We start from the raw sequence: 26,066 nt of genomic DNA on the forward strand, positions 1-26,066 counted from the left end.
TGTTAATGTTGGGGGGGACGTGGAGAACTGGCCAAGCAATCCCCAGGATGCCCTGGTCGTGACCCGTAGCCCGAGCCTGCAAGGGACACTGCGCCCTGACATCGGGGAGGGTACCTTGCCCGAGGAGCAGGACCCTACCCTGGTGGGGACGGAATGCCCAGAGACATAGCTCAAGGAGACTGTGGCTTCAGACCCAGCCGGTGAGAGAGAGCAGGTCTCCATCCCTGTCCCAACTGCTGAGTTCCAGGCCGAGTTGCAGAAAGATCCCTCCTTGCGGAAGATAAGGGACCTGGCTGACCTCAGTGCAGTACAGACCATGGGGAGAGGTTGCCAGAAAAGGTTCCTGTGGGAGAAGGGATTCTTGTACCGAGAATGGGCTTCCCGGGGGAAATGGAGTCATGGGGAATCAGGAGGCAGCTGGTGGTACCCCAGAAGTATTGCTGCCAGCTGCTGTGCCAGGCCCTGTCGTCCCCCTCTCAGGGCACCAAGGAACCTGACGTACCCAGCCGAGGCTGCTACGGAACTTTTAATGCCTGGGTCTTTACTACTGTCTAGCAGTCCTGCCGATCCTGTGACCCCCTGCCAGAGGGTGAGGAAGGCCCGGGACAAGGGGAAAATAGCTTTAGGACCCTTGTCCAGCATAGAGGAGCCTTCCAGAGGGTGGCCAAGGTCAAAAGGGGGCTCTTAACGAAGAGAGCCTGAATCACAGCCCTCCAGACTGGACCGCTGGGAAAAGACCCTGTCTCAGTTTGAACCCCAGAAGTATTGGGGTGGGAAAAGGGCACGGGCCACATAAGCCTTCCTACCTGCAGACTACGAGTGCCCTCGAGCATACCCAACCAAAAGGGGGCCGTGAAACTGGAAGGGTCTAGTGTAATTCTCCCCTAGGAAGGAGGGGAATGCTGGGGCATCCATGGAAATGTAAGTAGGTTCGAACTTCCCCAGGTCACTGGCTGAAGTGACCCTGCTCAGTTCGGTCTCGAAGCAGGGAGAGACCAGGTCAATACTCCCCACTCAACATTCACATAACACAGCAAGACCATTCCCACTTCATCACACTGGGGTATTGGTTTTCATAACCATTCATCCCCATAACATGTGGCACTGGTGGCGATACTAGGAAACTGGAGTGTCTAAGGGAATTGCTTGTATGTCTTACGGTTAGCCAGCGGGGTACGACCAAAGCCCTCTCTGTCTGTCTGATTTGGTTTGCCTTAGAAGTGGAGGGACCCCAGCCTCGGGCTGTGACTGCCCTTCTCTAAGCAATTTGTCCTGAACTGATATTCTCAGAAGTGTCCCACCAAAGGCAGCATCGTTACAGTGGGATGGGAGCCCAGGACACTGAGCTGGGGGCATCGGAGTCCACAGTACTGAGCTGGGGCATCGGAACGCTGGGTACTGAGTCGGGGGGAGCCTGGAGCATTGAGCTGAGGTGATTGGAGCCCAAAGTACTGAGTTGGGGGATGGGAGCTCAAGGTACTGAGCCAGGGGGGCACTGAGCCGGGGGCATCGGAGTCCGGGGCACTGAGCTGGGGGGATTGAAGCCTGGGGTACTGAGCTGGGGGGATCGGAGCCAGGAATATTTAGCCAGGAGGATCGGAGCCTGACGTACTGAGACGTGGGACCATAGCCAGAGGTGCTCAACAAGAGGGACAGGAGACCCAGGGGATGGGAGCCCGGGGCACTGAGCCAGGGGACATGGGAGCCTGGGGCACTGAGCCAGGGGGATGGGAGCCCAGGGCACTGAGTCAGGGGGATGGGAGCCCGTGGTGCCCGCAGTGTTGCTCACATGGCCAGGCGGGAAAGCGTGCAATAGGTTCAGGATTGTGTGGCGATAGAGGCTCTCCCAGCGCTGCCTGGCCCAGCGCACACAGTCCGGCCAGCTACGCGGCTTCTCCTGCAGGCTGCTTCGCACCCACTCCAGATCTTGAGTCGTCCGTTGTACCTCCAGGAAGGCCGGGTCCCTGTGGGTACAGGGCAGTGTCAGGCCGAGCCCCAGCCCCACACACATGGCACAGTACAGTGCCAGAGACAGGGCCCAGCAGGGAAGGGTCACCTACCCAGAGAGAACCAGGGATCCTGGACCCTTCCAGGCTGGCCCCTGAGCCCTGGTATGTGTGAGCCGCTGGGCCACGGAGACCATGGACAGGCCCCACTCTGGTCCCCCAAATCCTCAGTGGCCCCCTCAACTGCCCAACCCCTGCCCCCCAGAGTGCCCCTCTAGTCTCCAACCCTCATACCTCCCATCAGCCATCCAACCCCCCAGAACCTCCCTCAGCCCACCCCCCGCCCAGAGGCACCTTCGGCTGCCCAACCCCTGCCCCCAGCACCCTCCTCAGCCCTCCAACCCCCACAGCTCCCTTCAGCCACACAACCCCCGCCCCCCAGAGCCACCCTACAGCCCCCTCCGGCCCACACTCACTCCAGGAATTTGTTGACATTCTCTGCAGGCACCTTGAAGAGCCCGTCAAACTCATCCCGGGCCCACTGTGCGGGAGAGGTGAGTTACACAGAGGCTGGGGTTGCCCCACTCCCACCCAATCCTATCAGGATGTGAGCAGGACCCCCATGCTGCCCACTGGCGCGGCCCATGCTGAGGGCCAAATGCCCCAGCTGTGGGGCAGGAGTGGGGGCAGGCGGCCAGGGCAGGGGGTTTCTAGGAGGGGGCCCGGCGACAGCCCCTGCAGCCCCCAAGGCCTAGTGCTAGGCCCCGAGAAAGGGAGACAGGCAGCCTAGTGGGCCGTGCGCATAGTGTGTGCAGGGGCTGTATGTCCAAGGGTCTGTGTCGGTGGGGGCAGCATGTGGGCAGGAGGGGCAGTGTGTGGGCTGGGAAGCAGGAAGGCCCTGCCAGCAGCCCTGCCAGCCCCTTCCTCTGCCAAATAAGCAGGCCAGAGGCCAGGGGCCGAGTGCAGGGCTGGGAATGGCAGTTCCCGGAGAGCCACCTGGCAGGGCAGAGTGCTCCCCTGTCCCCCAGCCCTGCCCCACACACAGTCGCCGCTGCCCTCGCTGGGCCCCAGACAGCCTGGGCCTGCATCAGACAGTGAGAGAAGGGCTATGGCGCAGCCTGGTCACTGGCTCCAGGACTTCGGCATGGGGTGGGCAACTGGGGTCGAGGCAGGCACTGGCTGGGGACAGGGCACAGATTGGAGCGTGTTCAGGTCTGGGGCAGGGAGGAAGGGCCGGGCCTAACCTCAGGATGCAAGGAGGGGCCAGGCCCAAGCCAGGGGTGGGGAGGGCCCAATCTCTGGACAGGAGTGGGCCAGGCCAGGGGTGGGGAGGGGCCAGGCACAGGCCCAAGGATGGAGAGGGCCCAGGTTCCGGAAGTGAGGAGAGACGGCCACCTGCAGGGTGTGTTCGATGGTGCTGGGGAAGTGACGCAGGGTGCACAGGGGCACGGCAGACTCTGTGAGGTCCAGGGGGCTTCCAAACGGCTGCGTCAGGTGGGGCACAATGACCTGCACATGGCCCTTGGTGCCCTCGGTGCCTGAGTCCAGCAGGGGCTTGAGGTAGCGGATGCAGAGGCTGTCCACATAGGCCCCTATGGGAAACAAGTGGCCAGGTCATGGGGATGCCACACTTCTGCCCCTCCCCCTGCCCAGGCAGCCTCTGGGGCAGCTAGAGAGCAGGGCCCTGGATGAGATCTCAGGAAGCTCCACCCAGCAGCGACCCCAGGAAACGCCCCAGCCAAGGGAGGAAGAGCAGAGACTGAGCCAAGGCCAGGGAAGGAAGCAGCAGCCTCTTCTCAGCACCTGTCTCAGGTGAGTCCCTGTGCCAGGTGGGGCTTGTGGCACGCTGGCACAAGCTGGTGATGTGGGTGGATGTGGCTGGGGTGTGGGAATGTGGCGTGGGTGTGGGGCACAGGCATGTGGCATGGTGGAGTGTGGGGCGTGGACAGGACAGTATGCGGCAGGGACGTAGGAACGTGGCAGTTGGCGAGGGGACACAGGCAGGTGGCATGGTGGGATGTGGGACGTGGACAGTGACAGTATGCAGCAGGGGCGTGAGAATGTGGCAGTGGGTGTGGGGGCACAGGCATGTGGCATGCTGGAGTGTGGGGCAATGGACAGTGACAGTATGTGGCAGGGGCGTAGGGACGTGGCAGTTGGCATGGGGGCACAGGCATGTGGCATGGTGGGTGTGTGGGCGTGGACAGTGACAGTATGTGGCAGGGGCGTAGTAACGTGGCAGTTGTGTGGGGCACAGGCATGTGGCACGGCAGGGTGTGGGGTAATGGCAGTATGGGGAGGGATTTGGGAATGTGGCAGTAGGGCGTGGAGCACAGGCATGTGGCATGGTGGGGTGTGGAGTGTGAGCAGTGGCAGTATGTGGCAGAGATGTGGGAATTGGAAGTGGGTGTGGGGGCACAGGCATGTGGCGTGGCAGGAGTGGGGCGTGGGCAGTGGCAGTATGTGGCGGGGCCTGGGAATGTGGCAGTGGGCATAAGGGCACAGGCATGTGGCATGGCAGGGTGTGGGGCATGGCAGCGGTGCTCAGGGCCAGGCCGCCTGTGGCAGTGCCCGGGCACTCACGGGACTGCATGCTGTCCAGTGCGTTGGTCACGCCATCCAGGGCCATGAAGAAGTCGTCTCCGTAGAGTGTCTCTGTGTCGGGCCCCACATGGTGTGGCTGGGCAGTCACCCTGGTCATGGGGTTCATGCGCCGTACAGCCGCCGCTGCCGTCTCTGACTTCAGCTTCTGCAAGGGCCACGGGAGCCGTGAACAGAGGGGGGACCAGGGAGACCCACCTCCATTGGTGCTGCACCCCCCAGAGAGACCCCAGCTCAGGTACTGGGCTAGGCTGGACTGCTCCCTTGTTCTCTGCCAGCTCCACGGACCCCTTCCAGACCCAGAGCCAGTGGCAGGGAGGATAACAGTCCAGGCTATGGAAAGTCAGTGCCCCTGGCTGGCGCCCGACCCCTCACCAGGGACCCCTTGGGTTCAGCCAGGGGGCAAAGGGCAAGAGTCAGAGCCAGGCAGGAGGCTTCACTCCCTCTGCCCCTCCTTCAGACGTACCCATCCTCATCTCCCATGCAGAACCGCTCAGGTAGGGGCTGTGGGTCTGGAGTCAGGGGCAATGGCAGAGCTAGGGGACAGCGGAGCCAAAGGCTCGTAAGCGGGGGGCTGCAGGGTCAGGAGTGAGGGGCACCAGCAGAGAAGGGGGAGCCCCAGGGCTGGGGCAGCAGGGGGCTGTGGTTTGGGAGTGAGGGGCACTGGCAAAGCTGGGGGATGGGAGAGCCCAGGGCTGGGCTAGCAGGAGGCTGCAGGTTGGGGAATGAGGGGCACTGGCAGAGCTGGGGGGAGCCCAGGGTTGGGGAAGCAGGGGGCTGCGGGTCAGGAGTGAGGGGTGTCAAGGGCTAGGGCTGCCAATCCTCCCAATTTTGAAGGGAGTCTCCCAGAATCGGGCTCAATCTCCCAGAGGCTACTGAAGCCAAGCTGGGAGATTTTAGGTGCTAAAAATCTGGCACTACAGCGGGGTGAAGGCAGGCTCCCTGCCTGCCCTGGCTCTACGCCGTTCCCGAGGTGGACAGCACATCCCTGCGGCCCCTGGAGCGGGGGGCAGGGGGTCTTCACATGCTGTCACCACCCCAAGAGCCAACTCTGCACCCCTTCCTGCACCCCAATCCCCTGCCCCAGGCTCAGAGCCCCCTCCCACACTCCGAACCCTTCGACCCCAGCCCAGAGCCCACACGCCCCCATCCCAGCCTGGTGAAAGTGAGTGCGGGTGGGGGACAGTGAGTGATAGAGGGGACGAATGGAGTGGGGAGGGGCCTTGGAGAAGGGACAGGGCAGGGGTGGGGCCTCAGGGAAAGGGGCGGGGTGGGGCAGGGCTTTTGGATTTGTGTGATTAGACAGTTGGAAATCATAGTCAAGGCCTTGCCTGGCCCTCGCCCCACTCACACCCACATCCCGCAGGCGGAAAAGCAGCTGCCGGCTGAGGTTGGAACGCTCGATGGTGTCCATGTCCGTCACGGTGACGCTCCCGCCCTCGCCAGCCGCCAGCCCAATCATTGCAAAGTTCTTCAGCAGCTCACAGCCAATAGCTCCGGCTCCCACCTAGCGAGAGGAGGTGGGGTCAGCCCAGAGCACCCTGCCTCACCCACTCTGCCTCTCAGCCCTCCACCCCACCTCCTGGCCCCTCTCCCAGCCTGCTCACCACCAAGTACTTCTGCCGGCCCAGCCTCTCCTGGAAGTCAGCCCCGAACACAGCGATCTGCCCATCATAACGGCTGTCACGCTGTTGGAGCAGAGGGACAGACTGACATCAGCTCCCTCCCAGCACGCCTTTCCCAACCAACTTCCCCCACAGCACCCCTCCCCTAACTGGCTCCCCATACTGACCCCCTTCAGCAGGGCCCACCCTGCTCCTCCCCCAGCTGGCTCCCCACATAGGGTTGCCAACTTTCTGATTGCAGAAAACCAAACACCCTTGCCATGCCCTGAGGCCCCACTTCTCCCCTACCCCTTCTCCGAGGCCCTGCCCCTACTCACTCCATCCCCCTTCCCTCTGTCACTCGCTCTCCCCTACCCTCACTCACTTGCTCATTTTCCCCAGGCTGGAGAACGGGGTTGGGGTGCAGAGCGGGTGAGGGCTCCAGCTGGGGATGTGGGCTCTGGGGCGGGGCCAAGAATGAAGGGTTTGGGGTGCAGGAGGGGGCTCCAGGCTGTGGCTAAGGGGTTTGGAGTGTGGGAAGAGGCTGAGGGCTGGGGCAGAGGGTTGGGGTGTGGTAGGGGGGTGCCAACTGGACTTTTAGCATCCCGGTCAGCTGTGCTGACCAGAACCGCCAGGGTCCCTTTTCGACTGGCATCCCAGTCAAAAACCGGACACCTAGCAACCCTATCCCTGCACAGGGCTGGGTGAGGGGCCTGGCCCCAGAGCCAGTGGCTCCCAGGCTGTGTCCATCAGCGGCCGGCAGCGGGCATAGCACTCACCGGGGCACAAGACTCCTCCGTCAGCAGCGTGGTGCCCTGCTCGGGCAGGCACTCCAGCGCATCAAAGTAAAGCCATTGCGCCAATGGCAAGAACTTCCCCGAGGCAGCCTGGGCACAGCGAGACGGGCAACGTCAGTTCTCCCAGAGCCCCAAGTGCCTGGCCTGTGCCTGCCTGTAGAGCAGGGCTAGCTGCGCTGGGTAGCAGAGACTGGCAGCACCATGGGCTGGCTACCACAGGAGGACACAGCACACTGTGCCAGGCCCAGCAGTATCACTAGGTGCCCAGAAGAGCAGAGCTGCCTGGCACAGGAACAGGCACCTGAGAACCCCCAAAGCTTCCTACCCCATCGCGCTGCGAGGGGCTGCACCTCCAGCCCCTGACCCCACTGCAATGGCATTGCATTGGGTAGCGCCACCTGCTGGCCATTTGCGCAGATGTAGCTCAGAGACAACAGGATCCTGCCACTGGCTCACTGTGAACACACAGGCCAGTCCCCAATACGAGGGAGTCAGGGACCCTGCCCAGCCCCAGCACTACACACACAAGATGAGCTGCAGGACTCAGCTGAGCCCTGCTTGTCACATCCCAGCAACCTACTTTGCAGCAACTAGCTCCTCTTCACTAGGGCACCCTGCACTGGGACAGCTGGAGGCTACGGGTCAGGAGTGAGGGGTACCAACAGAGCTGTGTGTGGATCTCAGGGCTGGGCTAGCAGGGGCTATGGGGTGGGAGTGAGGGGCATCAGCAGAGCTATGTGTGGATCCCAGGGCTGAGCTAGGAGGGGGCTGTGGGGAGGGAGCAAGAGGCACCGGTAGAGCTGGGGAGGAGCTCAGGACTGGGCAAGCAGCGGGCTGTGGTGCGGGAGTGAGGGACACCGGCAGAACTGGGGAGGAGCCCAGGGCTGGGCTAGCAAGGGGCTGCGGGTCAGCAGCGAGGGGCACCAGCAGAGCTGAGGGGAGCCCAGGACTGGGCTAGCAGGGGGCTGTGGGGTGGGAGTGAGGACCACCAGCAGAGCTGGAGAGGAGCCCAGAACTGGGCTAGCAGGGGGCTGTGGGGCGAGAGTGTGACAAAGTGGGGATTTCCCCTTGTTATGTTGTATTTGAGTCTTACTGTTGAGACTATGTCAGTTTTACTGTTTTGCATGAATACTGTCAAGTATCAGAGGGGTAGCCGTGTTAGTCTGGATCTGTAAAAGCAGCAAAGAATCCTGTGGCACGTTATAGACTAACAGAGATTTTGGAGCATGAGCTTTTCGTGGGTGAATACCCACTTCCTCAGATGCATGTCTACTGTGTGTGCCTTAGTTTCCCTGTGTGCTGCACCAACACATCGGTGGTGGGAATAAGAGTGTGTGACTTTGGTTGAGACCTCTGAGGTAGGTCAAGCTGATCCAGCTGCCTGCACATATGCTATGACAGGTGCCCTTCATAACCTGAGACCCAGGAGGGAGATGCAACCAGGTGATGACCAGGTGACTCTTGGCCCTGAGAGTTAAAGACAAGGAGGAGCAACTGGGGTATCTGAGGTTGGGTCATTGGAAGCTCTCAGTCTGCTTGGGGGGGCTGAAAGAAGGGATATCCAGGGCTTCTGGCCCAGGACTCCCCAAGATGGACTTGGCTGAAAGTCACTGATTTCTGTGCTAACAAGTTCTGTCCTACGCTGTGTTCCTGTCAACTAATAAACCTGCTGTTTTACTGGCTGGCTGAGAGTCACATCTGACTGCACAGTTGGGGTGAAAGGCCCTCTGGTTTTCCCAGGAACCCCGCCCGGGCGGACTCACTGAGGGAAGCCCACAGTGTAGAAGATGCTGAATGCTCTGAGGTCAGATCCAGGAAGGTGGAAGCTGTGTGAGCTTCCTGCCCTGGAGACAGTATGCTCAGAGAGAAGAGGCTCCCCCAGAGTCCTGTCTGGCTTCGTATGGAGTAGTTCCAGTGCATCACCCGGTGACTCCGTGACAGAGAGTGAGGGGCACCAGCAGATCCTGGAGGAGCCCAGGGCTCGGCTAGCTGAAGGCTGTGGGTCAGGAGAGGCACCGGCAGAGCTGAGGGGAGCCCAGGACTGGGCTAGCAGGGGCTGCGGGGCAGTAGTGAGGGGCACCAGCAAAGCTGGGGAGGAGCCCAGGGCTGGGCTAGCCCGGGGCTGTGGGACAAAAGTGAGAGGCACTGGCAGATGTGGGGGGAGCCCAGGGCTGCTCTAGCAGGAGGCTGTGGGGCAGGAGTGAGGGGCATGGCAGATGTAAGAAGACTCTTAGTCCCTTACTGAGTGAGGTATTGTGGTTGGCTAGCTCCCAGCACCAAAAGGAAGGGGAAGGGTCGATGGGAAATCAGGACCCTGAGACTGACAGTCCCCAGGGGCAATGGGGAGAAGCCAGTGCTCCAGGTCAGCCTGACTGACAGGGCGGGCAGGCTAATGAGGGAGTCATGAGTGCAGAGGGGTCCCATTCTCCAGTGAACTGGGGCTGCCTGGAACAGGGTGGGGCTGAGCTAAGGAGAGAGCCGAGGACCAGGCTGAGCTGGGAGCCAGCCGAAGCTAGAGGGGCCAGAGGAGCAGCCCAGGGGGCTGGAGGCAAAGCAGCAGCAGTGCTGAGGCTGAAGCTGGGGCAGTCCGGAGCCGCGTGCAGAGAGAAGCTGAGGAGAGCGAAGCGGGGATCCTGGGCAGAAGACCCAGTGCAGGGAAGACTTGGGAGGGGGATCATAAGCCTGATGGGAGGCTGACACTGGGAAGGCAACCTAGAGCCTGAGGGCATGTGGCCACTGCCAGAGCAAGTGTTCAACCCGCAGCATCCCTGCAGCACAGCCAGGACCTGGGCAGGAGGTCTGGGCCATATGAAGAACAGACTGTGAACTTCCCTTACCCTCCTGAGATGGCTGGTTGTGGTGGCCCCATGCCACAAAGTGGGGTGTCGGGTTTTCCTTTTACCTTTCCTGTTTTTTCCTTATTTTTAATTGATTGCTGTTTAATAAATTGTATTTGCTTTGAATTTTATGTAATGATCAGTAAGTCAGGGAAGCATCCAGTGCAGAGAGAGCACCCCAGAGTGGGAACACCCTAGCCCCTGCCCTAAGTGACCACAACAAGGTTGGGGGTTGAGCCCCCCCAGGAATCCTGAGCCCAGCCTTGTTGGGGTTGCAAGAACTCTGCCACACATGAGAGTAGAAGGGGTGTCTCGAGGTCAGGCAGGCCTCTGGGTAAAGGGAGTGAGAGGGAGGACCCATTCCACTGTGGTGGTGTATAAGCCAGGAAAGTTCTCCACAATAGCAGGGTCAATCCCCCACTTACACACAGCTAGGGGGAGACCAGGACTGGGGTAGAAGGCAGCTGCCAGGGAGCCAGCTCCTCCCAGACATGAGTCCCAGCCTAACCCAGCTTCCTCCTGCCCCAGCTGCACCCCATATCCCCTAGGAGACCCACTCTAGGGCACTCCTTGAATTCACCCACAAAGGAGAGCTGCAGCTGTAGTCTGGGTTGGATGGGGGCGCCACCTGGTGGCTGTGTCAGGAACCTAGTGGTTTTGGTCCATGCTGGCATGTGGCAACCAGGGGCATCAGGAGCAAGGTCTGAGTATCTGGAAACCCCCCTCCCATCCCTTCCCCACTCCCCAGGCACTTGTTGTGGCCCTGCCCCTCCCCAAGCCAGCAGCCAGGCCTCAGGCTCACCCTGCCCTCCCTTCCCCCCACGGGCGCCAAACCTGGCCACGCACCTTCAGCACCTCCTGGGCAGCCAGGCCTCCAAGGAGGGCAGCCATGGGGCTCAGCTCCCCTGCGCTCACATGGGCAAACGTTCGTACCAGCCTCTCATCCAGTAGCTCCTGGTGCGTGGTCAGGCCTCGTGCCAGCTCCAGCAGCCTCTCAGCATCCGCCTGCAGGGACAGGCACAGGTCAGGTGGGGGCGAGGCAGGACCCAGGCAGGGGCGGAGCACAGGCAGGGCACAGGTGCAAGTTGGGTCAGGGCTTGGGTGGGATGCAGGTGGGGGTGGGGCACAGGTGCAAATTGGGTGCAGGCAGGGATGGGGTGCAGGTGGGAGCAGGATGCAGGCAGGGGGCATGAGGCCAGAAGGTGGCTGGACTCCAGGCAAGGGCCCTCCTCACCTGGACTCTGGGACGGGGCAGCCGTCCCATCTCAGCAGTGAAGGTGTGCAGTGCCCGGAAGGCCAGGTGCAAGCTGTGGCCTCGGTCGTCCATGGCTTTGATCTTTGGCTTGGCTAGGGAGGCTCTCAGGGGCTCCTGCAGGCAGAGATCAGAGTCTGGGGTGGTGCTGCCCAGGGAGCTGGGTACAGGCTGGGATCCAACCCCACAGAGCAAGGCAGCTGGGCAGAGGCAGGCTAGGCTACTTTGCCCCATGGCAGGCTCTTGGCATGGTGCTGCCAGGCTCTGAGAGCCACGCCAGGGCCTGGACACATGCCCCGCAGCAGGACATGGTGCCAGGTCCACACGCCCATGCCCTGAAGAGCTGTTGGGTCAAGACCTGGCACAGATTGGTCCCCCCACCTCCACCAGGGACCCCGAGTACAGATAGATGATGGGCCTGGCTGGGGGCTGTGTTACAAATGGCTACCGTTCAAGCTACTGATGGCGGTGGCTCTTCTGCTGCCTCTGCCAGTTGTGTGTGTGTGTGATTGGGCAAGGCCGATATAGAGCACAGGGCAAGCATCTGGCAGAGCTGATAGGTCTCAGTTTGTCTGTGTTTGTCTCTTGCCATCGCAGATTATACCCTGGCCCATATAACCACTGTTCTCTGCCCTGGAGTTTTGTGAAGCGCCAGGAACAGGTTGGGGAATGCTCAGGCTGGGGAACGCTAGGCAGAAAACTGGCCTTGGTCCTTACACAGCCCCTTCTCCCCGTCACTTCTACACAAACTGGTCAAGTTTTCAAATTTGCTCTTCCACCTTTGGGGCCTGTGAGCACCTGCTGGCCACTGTGCCAGCTTCCCGCTGTGCCCAGTGCCCACTGAGCCTGCTGTGCCCACTCCCCACTGAGCCTGCTGCCCAATGAACCCACTGTGCCCACTCCCCACTGCACCCACTGCCCACTGAGCCTGCTGTGCCCACTCCCTGCTGTGTCTGCTGCTCACTGAGCCTTCTGTACCCACTGCCCACTGAGCCTGCTGTGCTCGCTCACCGCTGCGCCCGTTACCTGTGAGTCCATTGCCCAGTGTCTCCTCAGGCCTCATCCTCCCTGGAGTTCTACTGCAGAACAGCCCCCATGCCTCAGTTCCCCATGTTAACACCACAGCAATCCCGGTTTCTAGCCATGGGGAACAGGGCTGATTTTCAGAGGGCCTTGGGCACTGCCCACTCACTGTCTCAGCGCCCAGCCTCAGGAACACCCCACGGTGCACACAGCCTGAGTGGGGCACCTAGACTCTCTGTGCCAAGAATGGGGGGGCTCAGAGCGGGATCCCCAAAAGCCAGTATGCTGGGTGGGGTCTTCCCCCCAGAGTGGGGCATGCTAAGCCCCACCCCTCAGAGTTCAGCACCTAACTCCCCAGGGCAGGGAGACATTAGGTTCGGCCCGGTGATCCATGAACAGGGACTCCTCTGGAGTCAGGCAGCTCCATGCACAGCGGCGGGTGAGACCCACCTTTTAGCCCTGGGGTTAGTGCCCTGTTCAAACCCTTCTGACGAGAGGGAGGGGGCTGGGATCTCCCCACCCTGGGTCCGGGCTCTAGCCATTGGGCAAGCAGTTGCAAGGTGGATGGTGCCCCATCTCCTCTCCTCCAGCCAGCCTCTGGTGGGGCTCAATCTAGTGCACAGCCTCTGAGCATACTGACTGGATCAGGCCCATATGCCCCATGAGCATTGCCCCCATCTGCCTGGTTCGCAAATTGTTCTGGTGCATTGGTGGGATGCAGACACCCAGATGCTGAAGCATGGCAGCAGTGCGCTGGTGCCGTGGGGAACCGGGGGCACTGCGGTTGACCTGATAACATGGTGGCAACTGAACTCAGGTGCCTGCAGCATTTGGTGGGAGTTTGGGGAACTGCAGCGGAGCCTAAAATTGGGATGTCAGCACTGAGCCCTTTGCGAATCAAGCCTTAAGTCTCCATAAAGAGGAACAAAGAGGATGAGAGAATTACAGACCAGTCAGCCTCACTTTGCTCCTTGAGCAAATGAACAAACCAGCCGGTCATGAGCACCTTCAGGATGATCATGGCTAAGGCATCACCAGCAGGCATTGGTCAAATCATAGCAAACCAGCCTTCCTGCTTCATCAGGGTTCCTGGCCCGGTGGACAGGAGAGGAGCAGTAGAACTGATGTACTGTAACTCCTCACTTGAAGTCATCCCAGTTAACATTGTTACGTTGCTGATCAATTAGGGAACATGCTCGTTTAAAGTTGTGCAATGCTCCCTTCTAACGTTGTTTGGCAGCTGTCTGCTTTGTCCACTGCTTGTAGGAAGAGCAGCCTGTTGCAGCTAGCTGGTGGGGGCTTGTAACCAGGGTGGACTGGCAGCCCCCATCAGCTCCCCATTCCCCTAAGTTTCCTGTGCTGCAGCCACCCAGCAGACTATCAATCGGCAGTTCAACTGTCCCTCCCCCTACTGCTATGTCCTGCTCCTGTCCTCTGCCCTTGGAGTTGCTCCCAGACTCCTGTGCTGTGCAAGGGGAGAATGGGGGGGCTAATGTCAGATTGTCCGCCCCTGCTCCTGCACCCCACTTACCCCTTCTCTATATAGAGCAGGGAGGGGACACAGACAGAGAGAGCTTAGGGCAGCAGCTGCTGTCTCAGCTTCCTGATCCACTTAAAAAGACACTGCACTTAAGAGTGGGTCAGCTTACTTAAAGGGGCAGTGTGCATCTCTCACACACAAGGTGTGTGTCTGTCTCTGTCTGCTATGCTGTCCCCCTCCCTCCTGTTCGTGCTGCCTTGATGAGAGCCTATCAGCTGAGTGCTAGTTCATCATTTAGCAGCAAGGCATTCCCTGGGAAATATCCCTCCCTCTTCCACCCTCTAACTTCACCACCTCAACCAAGCTTCACAATCACCATAGCTGTGAACAGTATTAAATTGTTTGTTTAAAACATATACTGTGTGTATATCTATATAATATACAGTTTTTTGTCTGGTGAAAAAATTTCCCTGGAACCTAACTCCCCCATGCCCCCATTTACATTAATTCTTATGGGAAATTGGATTTGCTTAACATCATTTCGCTTAAAGTTGCATTTTTCAGGAACATAACTACAACGTTAAGTGAAGAGTTACTGTTTCTTTAGTAAGACTTTCGATCCAGTCCCCCATGACATTCTCATAAGCAAACTAGGAGAAAGTGGTCTAGATCAGGGGTGGGCAAACTTTTTGGCCCGAGGGCCACATCTGGGTGGGGAAATTGCATGCAGTGACATGAATGTAGGGCTGGGGCACTGGGTTGGGGTGCGGGACAGAGTGCAGGGTGTGAGAGGTGGTGTGGTGTGCAGGAAAGGGCTCAGGGCAACTGGCTGGGGTGCAGAAGAGATGTGGGGCATACGAGGGGGCTCAGGGCAGGGGTTTGGGGTGCAGGAGCGATGCGGCAGGGGGCTCAGGGCAGGGGCTTGGGGTGCAGGGTGCAGGAAGGGTTTGGGCTGCAAATTCCAGCCCAGTGCCGCTTACCTTGAGTGGCTCCAGGATGGCAGCGGTGCGCACTGGGGCTAAGGCAGGCTCCCTGTCTGCCCTGGCCGTGCACCACTCCCAGAAGCGGCTGTCACCACGTCCCTGCGGCCCCTGGGGGAGGAGGAGCAGAGGGCTCCGCGCGCTGCCCTCGCCTGTGGGTACCTCCTCCGAAGCTCCCATTAGCAGCGGTTCCCCATTCCTGGCCAATGGGAGCTGTGGAGGGTGGTACCCGCAGGCAAGGGCAGTGCGCCGAGCCCTCTGCCTCCTGCCCCACCAAGGGCCACAGGGACATAGTGCCAGCCGCTTCCAGGAGCGGCATGGGGCCAGGCAGGCAGGGAGACTGCCTTACCCCTGCAGCACCATGGGAGTGCCAATCCTGCGGGCAGGATCCAAAGCCCTGACGGGCCAAATCCAGCCCATAGTTTGCCCACCCTTGCTCTAGATGAAACTACTATAAGGTGGGTGCACAATTGGCTGAAAAGCCATTCTGTAATTGTAGTTATAGTGGGAGGGTACATCTAATGGGGTCCTGCAAAGATGAGTCCTGCGGCTGGTACTATTCAATGTTTTCATTAATAATGGATAATAGAGTTATGACATTATTAATATGAACTTGGGACCATATAGATCATTGTTGCCACCACTGTTATATATTTGCAGCAAATGTACAAAAAAGTTGTCATGCAAGGTGACTATGGAAAGGTTATAATTTGCTGGGTATGATTATGCTATCTGAATGCATGTATCATTTCTGTAGTTGAAGTTATGAATATTGGCTATGTACTTGTATATCAATGTGTTTTGATTCTAAGTAGCCTGAGTGAATCATTTGGTCAGCTTCTTGAGAAAGGACTATTCCCAGTAAGTGCCCAGTCAAGAACAACTTAACTGACAGTGGACTTGGGAGATGCCAATCCACATCTGAGCTTTCCTGGGAACGTTGAAACTAACATGTAAACAATGGCGTCGGCCTGCAAATTGAGTCATGCCTGGACAGGTGACTTGCCCATGTGACTCCAGACTCCATCTTGCTATCGTGATTTTCCACAGTCAGAACAAATGGGTGTCCTTCCACGGGAAGAGACTATAAAAGTCTGTCGCATCTCCTCCATCTTGTCTTCAATCCTGCTTCTTACTTCTGGAGGGACTTTGCTACAAACTGAAGCTCTGAACAAAGCACTGAATGACCCATCCCAGCTGTGGATGTACTCCAGAGACTTGATTTGAACCTGCAGCTTATTCCATCACAAGCTAAATATGACTCAACAGTGTAACACTTACAAGAAAAGCGAAGATCATTCTGGGATGTATTAGCAGGAGTGTTGTAAGCAAGACATGAGAAATAATAATTCTGCTCTACTCTCAGCTGGAGTATTGTGTTGAGTTCTGGCGCCACATTTCAGGAAAGATGTGGACAAATTGGAGAAGGCCAGAGAAGAACAACAAAAATGATTAAAGATCTAGAAAACATGACCTATGAGGGAAGATTGAAAAAAAATAGGGTTTTTTTTAGTCTAGAAAAGAGAAGACTGAGAGGGGACATGATAACAGTTTTCAAGTACATAAAAGGTTGTTAAAAATAGGAGAGAGAAAAACTGTTCTCCTTAACCTCTGAGGGTAGGAAAAGAAGCCATTGCTTAAATTGAAGCAAGGGAGGTTTAGGATGAACAATAGGAAAAATTTCTTGCCGGGGTGGTTAAGCATTGGAATAAATTGCCCAGAGAGGCTGCAGAGTCTCCATCACTGGAGACTTTTAAGAGCAGGTTGGACACACACCTGTCAGGGACGGTCCAGATAATATGTAGCAGGCAGTAGGACTAGATGATGTCATGAGGTCCCTTCCAGACCTGCATTTCTAGGAGTCTGAGTGCTTTTGTGCACCCCACACAAGGCCTGGAGGGATGAAGCTAGTAAAGGGGCCAATCAGCTATCCACGCAGAAGGAGCCAGGGAGCTGGGCAGGAGCAGGTGGGCCCATACAAGCAGGAAGCTGGCACCTGCAGGGACTGCAGTCAGGGCCGCCGAGAGTGGGTTTGGGCCCCAGTGAAAAAATTTTTTCGGGCCCACCAGCAAGGGTGGACTGGCTAAACAGGGCCGACGGTAATTTGTACCGACTTCTCACACCTCGTCAGCCCTGGCTGCAGTCCCTCCCTGGGAGGGGTGTTGGGGCTAGAGCAAGCAGCCTACTCCTGGGAGGAGGGTCTGAAGCTGGTACAGCCGGGGTAAATGGGGGTGGGGGGGAACCAGATGCTATAGGAAGGAATCCAGGGAAGGAGCAAGGGCTGCAGGGAGCAGCCAGAGTTTGATTACACTCATAGACTTTAAGGTAAGAAGGGATCATTATGATCATCTATTCTGACCTCCTGCACAATGCAGGCCACAGAATCTCACCCACTCACTCCTGTAACAAACCCCTGACCTATGTCTGAGTTACTGAAGTCCTCAAATCATGGTTTGAAGACCTCAAGCTGCAGAGAATCCTCCAGCAAGTGACCTGTGCTCCACGCTGCAAAGGCGAAAAACCTCCAGGGCCTGTGCCAATCTGCCCTGGAGGAAAATTCCTTCCCGACCCCATATATGGCGGTCAGTTAAACCCTGAGCATGTGGGCAAGACTCGCCAGCCAGCACCCAGGAAAGAATTCTGTGTAGTAACTCAGATCCCACCCCATCTAACATCCCATCACAGACCACTGGGCATACTTACCTGCTGATAATCAAAGATAAATTGCCAAATTAATTGCCAAAATTAGGCTATCCCCATCATACCATCCCCTCCATAAACTTATCAAGCTTAGTCTTAAAGCCAGATATGCCTTTTGCCCCCACTACTCCCCTTGGAAGGCTGTTCCAGAACTTCACTCCTCTAATGGTTAGAAACCTTCATCTAATTTCAAGTCTAAACTTCCTAGTGTCCAGTTTATATCCATTTGTTCTTGTGTCCACATTGGTACTAAGCTTAAATAATTCCTCTCCTTCCCTAATATTTATCCCTCTGATATATTTATAAAGAGCAATCATATCCCCCCTCAACCTTCTTTTGCCAGGTATGGAGCCCCATACTGGACCCTCGAGTAGCAGGCAGGCTGGGTTCCTCTACCAGCCCCTGCAGATGTGGCGCCAGAAGACTGCCTGAGGCTGTTTGTGTGGAAGGGCTTTGGGTAACCCCAGAAGGGGAATCCTGCAGGGAGTCAGACAGAGGCAAAAGGGGCTGCAGGGCAAGCTAGGACAGGGGAAGAGACTGCCAGAGGAGGCTGCAAGCCTGGGAGAGCTAAATCCCAAGAGGCCCTTACAGAGGGGAAGCAGGGGGCTGTAGGAGGGAGCCCAAGGAACCAGCTGGGCTGGATCTATGAAGACAGATGCTGCTGGGGAAGGCCACAGTCCACACTGGGCAGGGGGAGGAGGGTTGGGAGGCTACAGGACCAGGTAGCCCACAGTCCCTCCGGGGTGGGGCGGGATGGTGTTAGGGGGCTGGAAAACCCCAGAGAGGGGCAGGGCCAGGTGGCAGGAGAGGGCTCAAAGGGAACAAGCCTTGGTGGCTGAGCAGAGGGGCCCTGACTCAGAACCTGGAGCAGAGAGTAGGCCTGGGGCCCTGCCAGCCACTGAGAAGTGGAACTGGGGCAGTGAAAGGGAGTCTGCCAGGGAGGGAGTGTGGTGCCTGGAAGGGAAAAGGCTGGTAGTGGCCTGGCCAGAGGCTGAGTCACCAAGCAGCAGCAGCAGCTTGGGGCACCGCAGACCCGGCAACAAAGACGGAGGGAGGGAGGGCCTGTGACTGCGGAAAGAGGCTCCACCGGGCAAGCTATTCCCCACTGACCAGGGGAGGCGCCAGCCCAGTGGAGCCCCCATCATGGGAACAAGACTTTTACCAATGTTCAACACACTTACAGGCCTGATGATTAACAGTGAGTTGGGATGGACGCCAACCTTCTGGGGCTACCCTGACTGATACTGGGCACTTCACCCCTGAACAAGAGGATCCACACAAGGGTTTGGGGCAGTGCATCCCCAGGGCATGGCCTGGTTTCACACCTTTAGTGTCACACCCTGGAGACATGCCCTTACTAAGATAAGCCTCAGGTTCCTTTAGTTTCACAGGCTTTTTCTGGGGTTCCATGGCACACCCACAGCAGGGCCTGCAGCCAGTCTGACGCAAAGCCCTGTGCTGGCAAAGAAGCAATGCAAGGGCTCATCTGCACTAGAGAAATAGGTTAACTACCTCAGTCAGGCATGTGAAAAATGTACACCCTTCCCCCCCCGCCCCCACGGCAGAGTTAAGCTGTCCAAAGGTAGACAGCACAGGAATTCTTCCATTGACCTAGCTGGTGCGGCTGAGGGAGGTGGATTGCCCACACTGACCAGAGAGCCCCCCCACCATTGGCACAGGTAGTGTCTACACTGAACACTACGGCAGCATGCTCTAGTGTTTTAAGTGTAGACAAGCTCTTAGCCACACAATCGGTATCTGAGTTGTCAAGCTCTAGATAATAATGGTTAATTTAGCATTATAGTCTGTGTCCTCGCTGTTAAGAAAACGTGTGTTTACTGTGGGAGAACTAATATGCATTAGCACAGGTATGGGCAAACGTTTTGGCCCCAGACGCACATCTGGGTATGGAAATTGTATGGTGGGCCATGAATGTTCTTGAAACTAAGGGTTAGGATGTGAGAGGGGGTGTGTTTTAACCTTATTCCCAGATTCTGGACCTTAGCGTCCAAAATTTGGGGGTTAGCATGAAAACCTCCAAGCTTAGTTACCAGCTTGGACCTGGTACTGCTGCCACCACCCAAAAAATTAGAGTGTTTTGGGGCACTCTGGTCCCCCTGAAAAACCTTCCCTGGGGACCACAAGACCCAAATCCCTTGAGTCTCACAACAAAGGGAAATAATCCTGATTCCCTTCCCCCCTCCAGGTGCTCCTGGAGAGATACACAGACACAAGCTCTGTGAATCCAAACAGAGTGACTCCCCCTCTCCGTTCCCAATCCTGGAACAAAAGCACTTTCCTCTTCACCCAGAGGAAATGCAAAATCAGGCTAGCAATCCAACACACAGTTCTCCCCTTGATTTCTTCCTCCCACCAATTCCCTGGTGAGTACAGACTTAATTTCCCTGAAGTAAAGAAAAACTCCAACAGGTCTTAAAAGAAAACTTTATATAAAAAAGAAAGAAAAAATACAAATGTTCTCTCTGTATTAAGATGATACAACACAGGGTCAATTGCTTAAAAGAATATTGAATAAACAGCCTTATTCAAAAGAATACAAATCAAAGCACTTCAGCACTTATATTCATGCAAATACCAAAGAAAAGAAACCATATAACTTACTATCTGATCTCTTTGTCCTTACACTTAGAAACAGAAGACTAGAAAATAGAACTACTTCTCCAAAGCTCAGAGACAGCAGGCAGACAGAAAACAAAAGACTTAGACCCACACTTCCCTCCCCCCAAAGTTGAAAAAATCCGGTTTCCTGATTGGTTTTCTGGTCAGGTGTTTCAGGTGAAAGAGACATTAACCCTTAGCTATCTGTTTATGACACGCCCCCCAAATTGCAGACAGTGGGGAAGCTCACTGGCGGCAATTTCCTTCTAGAACTTGAAAATAAACAGATTAATACAACACATGCACCTTTACATATACTACTAAGTATATAACTAACAGACTTTTACATTTTAAGAACACTTTTTAACTACTGGATTCTGGGAAACTCTCACGGGAGAGTGCATCAGCAACTTTGTTAGAAGCTCCTGTGATGTGCTGAATTTTAAAATCAAAATCCTGGAGAGCTAAACTTTAACGAAGAAGTTTTTTGTTGTTCCCCTTGGCAGTATGAAGCCACTTTAGTGCAGCATGGTCAGTTTGTAGTTGGAACCGCCGTCCCCAAACATATGGGCGTAGCTTTTCCAGGGCGTACACAATGGCATAGCATTCCTTTTCACTGACTGACCAGTGACTTTCCCTCTCAGACAGTTTCTTGCTGAGGAACACGACAGGATGGAAGTTGTGATCTGTTGCTTCCTGCATGAGCACTGCTCCTATACCACGCTCAGATGCATCTGTGGTTACTAGGAATGGCTTGTCAAAGTCCGGGGCCCTGAGCACAGGGTCCGACATGAGCGTTGCCTTAAGCTGGGTAAAGGCTTTTTGACACTCATCAGTCCACTTAACGGCATTTGGCTGGGTCTTTTTGGTCAGGTCGGTTAATGGGGCAGCGATTTGGCTGTAGTGTGGTACAAATCGCCTGTAGTATCCGGCCAAGCCTAAGAAGGATTGGACTTGCTTTTTGGACCGTGGGACAGGCCACTTTTGGATAGCATCCACTTTGGCCTGTAGGGGGTTTATGGTTCCTCGACCCACCTGGTGCCCCAGGTAAGTCACTCTGTTTTGGCCTATTTGACACTTTTTGGCCTTAACAGTTAGTCCTGTCTGCCTGATGCGCTCAAAGACCTGTTCCAGGTGTAGTAGGTGTTCGGGCCAGGAGTCTGAAAAAATGGCCACATCATCGAGGTAGGCAACTGCGAATTCTCCCAGTCCAGCTAGTAGACCATCTACCAGCCTCTGGAAGGTGGCGGGTGCATTTCGAAGGCCGAAAGGAAGGACATTGAATTCATACACCCCCGCATGGGTGACGAATGCTGACCTCTCCTTGGCAGGTTCATCTAGCGGTACTTGCCAGTACCCCTTGGTTAAGTCTATTGTAGAGATGAACTGGGCACGTCCCAACTTTTCCAATAGCTCATCAGTACGTGGCATCGGATAGTTGTCCGGACGAGTTACAGCATTTAGCTTACGGTAGTCCACGCAAAAGCGTATTTCCCCATCTGGTTTGGGTACCAGAACCACTGGAGATGCCCATGCACTGGTAGATGGGCGGATTATACCCATCTGTAGCATGTTTTGGATCTCCCGTTCTATAGCAGCTTGGGCATGAGGAGACACCCGGTAGGGTGGGGTTCTGATTGGGTGAGCATTACCTGTATGAATGGAGTGGTATGCCCGTTCAGTCCGTCCTGGGGTGGCTGAGAACAATGGGGCGAAGCTAGTGCACAGCTCCTTGATTTGTTGCCGCTGCAGACGTTCCAGGGTGGTTGAGAGGTTCACCTCTTCCACGCCACTGTCTTTTTTCCCGTCGTAGTAGACACCGTCAGGCCACTCAGCATCATCTCCCTGGACTGTAAACTGACAAACCTGTAAGTCTCTGGAATAGAAAGGCTTGAGAGAATTAACATGGTACACTTTAGGCTTTAGTGAGGAATTGGGAAATGCTATGAGGTAGTTTACAGCTCCCAGGCGCTCTTGGACCGTGAATGGCCCTTCCCATGATGCTTCCATCTTATGGGCCTGTTGCGCCTTCAAGACCATAACCTGGTCTCCTACCTTGAAGGAACGTTCTCTGGCATGTCTGTCATACCAGGCCTTTTGCTCTTCTTGAGCATCCTTTAGGTTCTCTCTAGCAAGGGCTAAAGAGTGTCGGAGGGTGCTTTGTAGGTTGCTTACAAAGTCCAGAATGTTAGTTCCTGGAGAAGGCGTAAACCCCTCCCATTGCTGCTTCACCAACTGTAATGGCCCCTTAACCTCGTGACCATACACAAGTTCAAATGGTGAAAACCCTAAACTGGGATGTGGTACAGCCCTGTAGGCAAACAGCAACTGCTGCAACACTAGGTCCCAATTATTGGAGAATTCGTTGATGAATTTTCTTATCATGGCCCCCAAAGTTCCATTGAACCTTTCCACCAGGCCATTGGTTTGATGGTGGTACGGGGTGGCAACCAAGTGATTCACCCCATGAGTTTCCCACAGTTTTTCCATGGTCCCTGCCAGGAAATTAGACCCTGAATCTGTAAGGATGTCGGAGGGCCAACCTACCCGGGCAAAGATGTCTGTTAGGGCCAGGCACACAGTGTTAGCCCTGGTGTTGCCTAGAGCTACTGCTTCTGGCCATCGGGTAGCAAAGTCCACTAAAGTCAGTACGTACTGTTTTCCTCTGGGCGTCTTTTTTGGAAAAGGGCCCAGAATATCCACAGCTACTCGCTGAAATGGGACCTCAATTATGGGGAGTGGCTGGAGAGGGGCCTTGACCTGGTCTTGAGGCTTACCCACTCTTTGGCATACCTCACAAGACCGGACATACTTGGCAACATCCTTGCCCATCCCCTCCCAGTGGAAGGACTTCCCCAACCGGTCCTTGGTTCGGTTCACCCCAGCATGGCCACTGGGATGATCATGGGCTAAGCTTAAGAGCTTCCCCCGGTACTTAGTTGGAACCACCAACTGTTTTTGCGGCTGCCATTCTTCCCGGTGTCCACCAGAAAGAATTTCCTTGTATAAAAGTCCTTGGTCTATAACAAACCGGGATCGATTAGAAGAGCTGAGAGGCGGTGGGGTGCTTCGTGCCGCCGCCCACGCTTTCTGAAGGCTGTCATCTGCTTCCTGCTCAGCCTGGAACTGTTCCCTTGAGGCTGGGGTCACCAGTTCTTCCTCAGACTGTGGACTTGGGCTTGGTCCCTCTGGAAGCGATGTAGGTGATGGGGTTGTTTCCGTTGCTGGTGAACCGCTCTCCGCTGGTGCACCTGAGGGTATTTCAGGCTCTGGCTGAGCCTTTTGGGTATGGCTGTCGTGTGCTTCTGCCAGTTCTGGCTCGCTGGCGCCCTCTGGCGTTGAGTTTGAAGATGTGGTTGCACTTGCTGGTGCTGGTTGCTGTTCCAGTTCCGGGCCTGGGACTGGAGGTGCTGTGGCTGTTTCAGTGGTAGGCATGGAATCCGGGTCCACTACTTCTGTCTGGGTTTCTGGTAACACAGACGGGGCCTCTGTGGACGGCTCAGGAACAGGAATGGGTCTGGAAGCTTGCCTGGTTTGGCTACGTGTAACCATTCCCACTCTCTTGGCCCGCCTCACCTGGTTGGCCAAGTCTTCCCCCAGTAACATGGGGATAGGATAATTGTCATAGACTGCAAAAGTCCACATTCCTGACCAGCCTTTGTACTGGACAGGCAGTTGAGCTGTAGGCAAGTCTACAGCTTGTGACATGAAGGGGTAAATTGTAACTTTGGCCTTTGGGTTGATGAATTTGGGGTCAACGAAGGATTGGTGGATAGCTGACACTTGTGCCCCCGTGTCTCTCCACGCAGTAACCTTCTTTCCGCCCACTCTCAAATTTTCCCTTCGCTCCAAGGGTATTTGAGAGGCATCCGGGCCTGGGGATCTTTGGTGTGATGGTGGTGTAATGAATTGCACTCGCATGGTGTTCTTGGGACAGTTGGCCTTGATATGTCCCGGTTCATTACACTTAAAGCATCTTCCATCTGATGGGTCACTGGGCCGAGGTGAGTTACTGGAGACTGGTGAGGTTGAAGAGTAGGGTATCTGTGGCTTTACTTGGGTGGTATGGAGGGTCTTTGGCTGTCCTCGGTTGTAGGGTTTATGGTCTGTGTGCCCCCTGGGGTAATCGTTCCCCTTGACAGTAGCTTTTTTGCTTTCTGCCAGTTCCATCCATTTGGCTCCAATCTCCCCCGCCTCAGCGATAGTTTTGGGATTTCTATCTTGTATGTACCGTGTGATGTCTTCAGGAACACCATCCAAGAACTGCTCCATTTGTATGAGGAGGTTCACTTCTTCCAAGGTTTGAATGTTGTTTCCTGTTAACCAGGCCTCATAGTTTTTTGCAATGTAGTAGGCGTGTTTGGGAAATGACACCTCTGGTTTCCATTTTTGGGTTCTGAAGCGCCGACGGGCATGATCTGGGGTTATCCCCATCCTGTATCTGGCCTTGGTTTGAAAAAGTTTATAGTCATTCATTTGCGGCTTGGGCATTTCAGCTGCCACCTCTGCTAAAGGTCCACTGAGGTGTGGCCTTAATTCTACCATGTACTGGTCTTCGGGGATGCTGTACCCAAGACAGGCTCTTTCAAAATTTTCCAAGAAGGCCTCGGTGTCATCACCTGCCTTGTAGGTGGGAAATTTCCTGTGCTGTGGAGCAAGACTTGGCGCCGGGTTGTTAGGGTTGGCTGGCACATGCAGCCCAGCTTTTGCCATCTCCAGTTCATGTTTTCTCTGTTTTTCCTTTTCTTCATTCTCTTTTTGTTGTTTTTCCATTTCTCGGCGGTGGGCCACCTCTTCTTCTTCTAGTTTTCTTTTGTGTGCTGCCTCTTGGGCTGCCTGTTCTCTTTGGAAGGCTGCCAGTTTGAGGCTTTCTTCCTTTTCTTTCATCTCCATCTGTCGCCTGTGTTCAGCGTCTTTGATTTGTTCTTCGGCGTCAATCTTTGCCTTAGAAGTCATGGTTCCTGTTTTCTTGTGTTGGGGTGCCCTCCGGTGTTTATTTTCTGAACTGCAGGCTCTCTGTTGCCTCCTGAAGTCTGCCTAGCAACAGTGCTTTTTTCCTTTTCTCTCTCTAGCTAATGTTCAATGAAGGGAAACCAGAAAAACCACTTTATTTGCATGCATATAAGTGCTGGTACTTGCCTGCTAATGGGAGGGCTATTGCATGACAAAAGACCCTCAACAGTCTTCTCGCTTAACATGCAAACCACCAACTGCTAGAGAGAGCAGAAAAAAAAAATTCTCTCTGGTTCCCTTTTAAAACCAAACTGTTTCTCTCTGCTAAAAAGCCCTTAGCAGAGAAAAGAAAAATATAATATTCCTACTGGCTTCTGGATTCTGTCTATATCCCGCCGCTGCCACTCATGTTTTAACCTTATTCCCAGATTCTGGACCTTAGCGTCCAAAATTTGGGGGTTAGCATGAAAACCTCCAAGCTTAGTTACCAGCTTGGACCTGGTACTGCTGCCACCACCCAAAAAATTAGAGTGTTTTGGGGCACTCTGGTCCCCCTGAAAAACCTTCCCTGGGGACCACAAGACCCAAATCCCTTGAGTCTCACAACAAAGGGAAATAATCCTGATTCCCTTCCCCCCTCCAGGTGCTCCTGGAGAGATACACAGACACAAGCTCTGTGAATCCAAACAGAGTGACTCCCCCTCTCTGTTCCCAATCCTGGAACAAAAGCACTTTCCTCTTCACCCAGAGGAAATGCAAAATCAGGCTAGCAATCCAACACACAGTTCTCCCCTTGATTTCTTCCTCCCACCAATTCCCTGGTGAGTACAGACTTAATTTCCCTGAAGTAAAGAAAAACTCCAACAGGTCTTAAAAGAAAACTTTATATAAAAAAGAAAGAAAAAATACAAATGTTCTCTCTGTATTAAGATGATACAACACAGGGTCAATTGCTTAAAAGAATATTGAATAAACAGCCTTATTCAAAAAGAATACAAATCAAAGCACTTCAGCACTTATATTCATGCAAATACCAAAGAAAAGAAACCATATAACTTACTATCTGATCTCTTTGTCCTTACACTTAGAAACAGAAGACTAGAAAATAGAACTACTTCTCCAAAGCTCAGAGACAGCAGGCAGACAGAAAACAAAAGACTTAGACCCACACTTCCCTCCCCCCAAAGTTGAAAAAATCCGGTTTCCTGATTGGTTTTCTGGTCAGGTGTTTCAGGTGAAAGAGACATTAACCCTTAGCTATCTGTTTATGACAG

General features: G+C 55.3%; 1 protein-coding gene across 1 annotated transcript in view; it reads right to left on the bottom strand.

The window, feature by feature from the left end:
* UBA7 (ubiquitin like modifier activating enzyme 7) overlaps positions 1-26,066 on the bottom strand; it is a 55,614-nt gene that overhangs the window by 19,154 nt on the left and 10,394 nt on the right. Inside the window, 9 exon segments of the mRNA XM_030568932.1 lie at positions 1,790-1,964; positions 2,423-2,487; positions 3,342-3,538; positions 4,530-4,695; positions 5,899-6,054; positions 6,155-6,235; positions 6,931-7,038; positions 10,632-10,790; positions 11,020-11,154. Of these exon segments, the coding sequence (XP_030424792.1) occupies positions 1,790-1,964; positions 2,423-2,487; positions 3,342-3,538; positions 4,530-4,695; positions 5,899-6,054; positions 6,155-6,235; positions 6,931-7,038; positions 10,632-10,790; positions 11,020-11,154 (1,242 nt within the window).

Source organism: Gopherus evgoodei, chromosome 7 (assembly GCF_007399415.2).
Source record: "Gopherus evgoodei ecotype Sinaloan lineage chromosome 7, rGopEvg1_v1.p, whole genome shotgun sequence".
NCBI lineage: Eukaryota > Metazoa > Chordata > Testudines > Testudinidae > Gopherus > Gopherus evgoodei.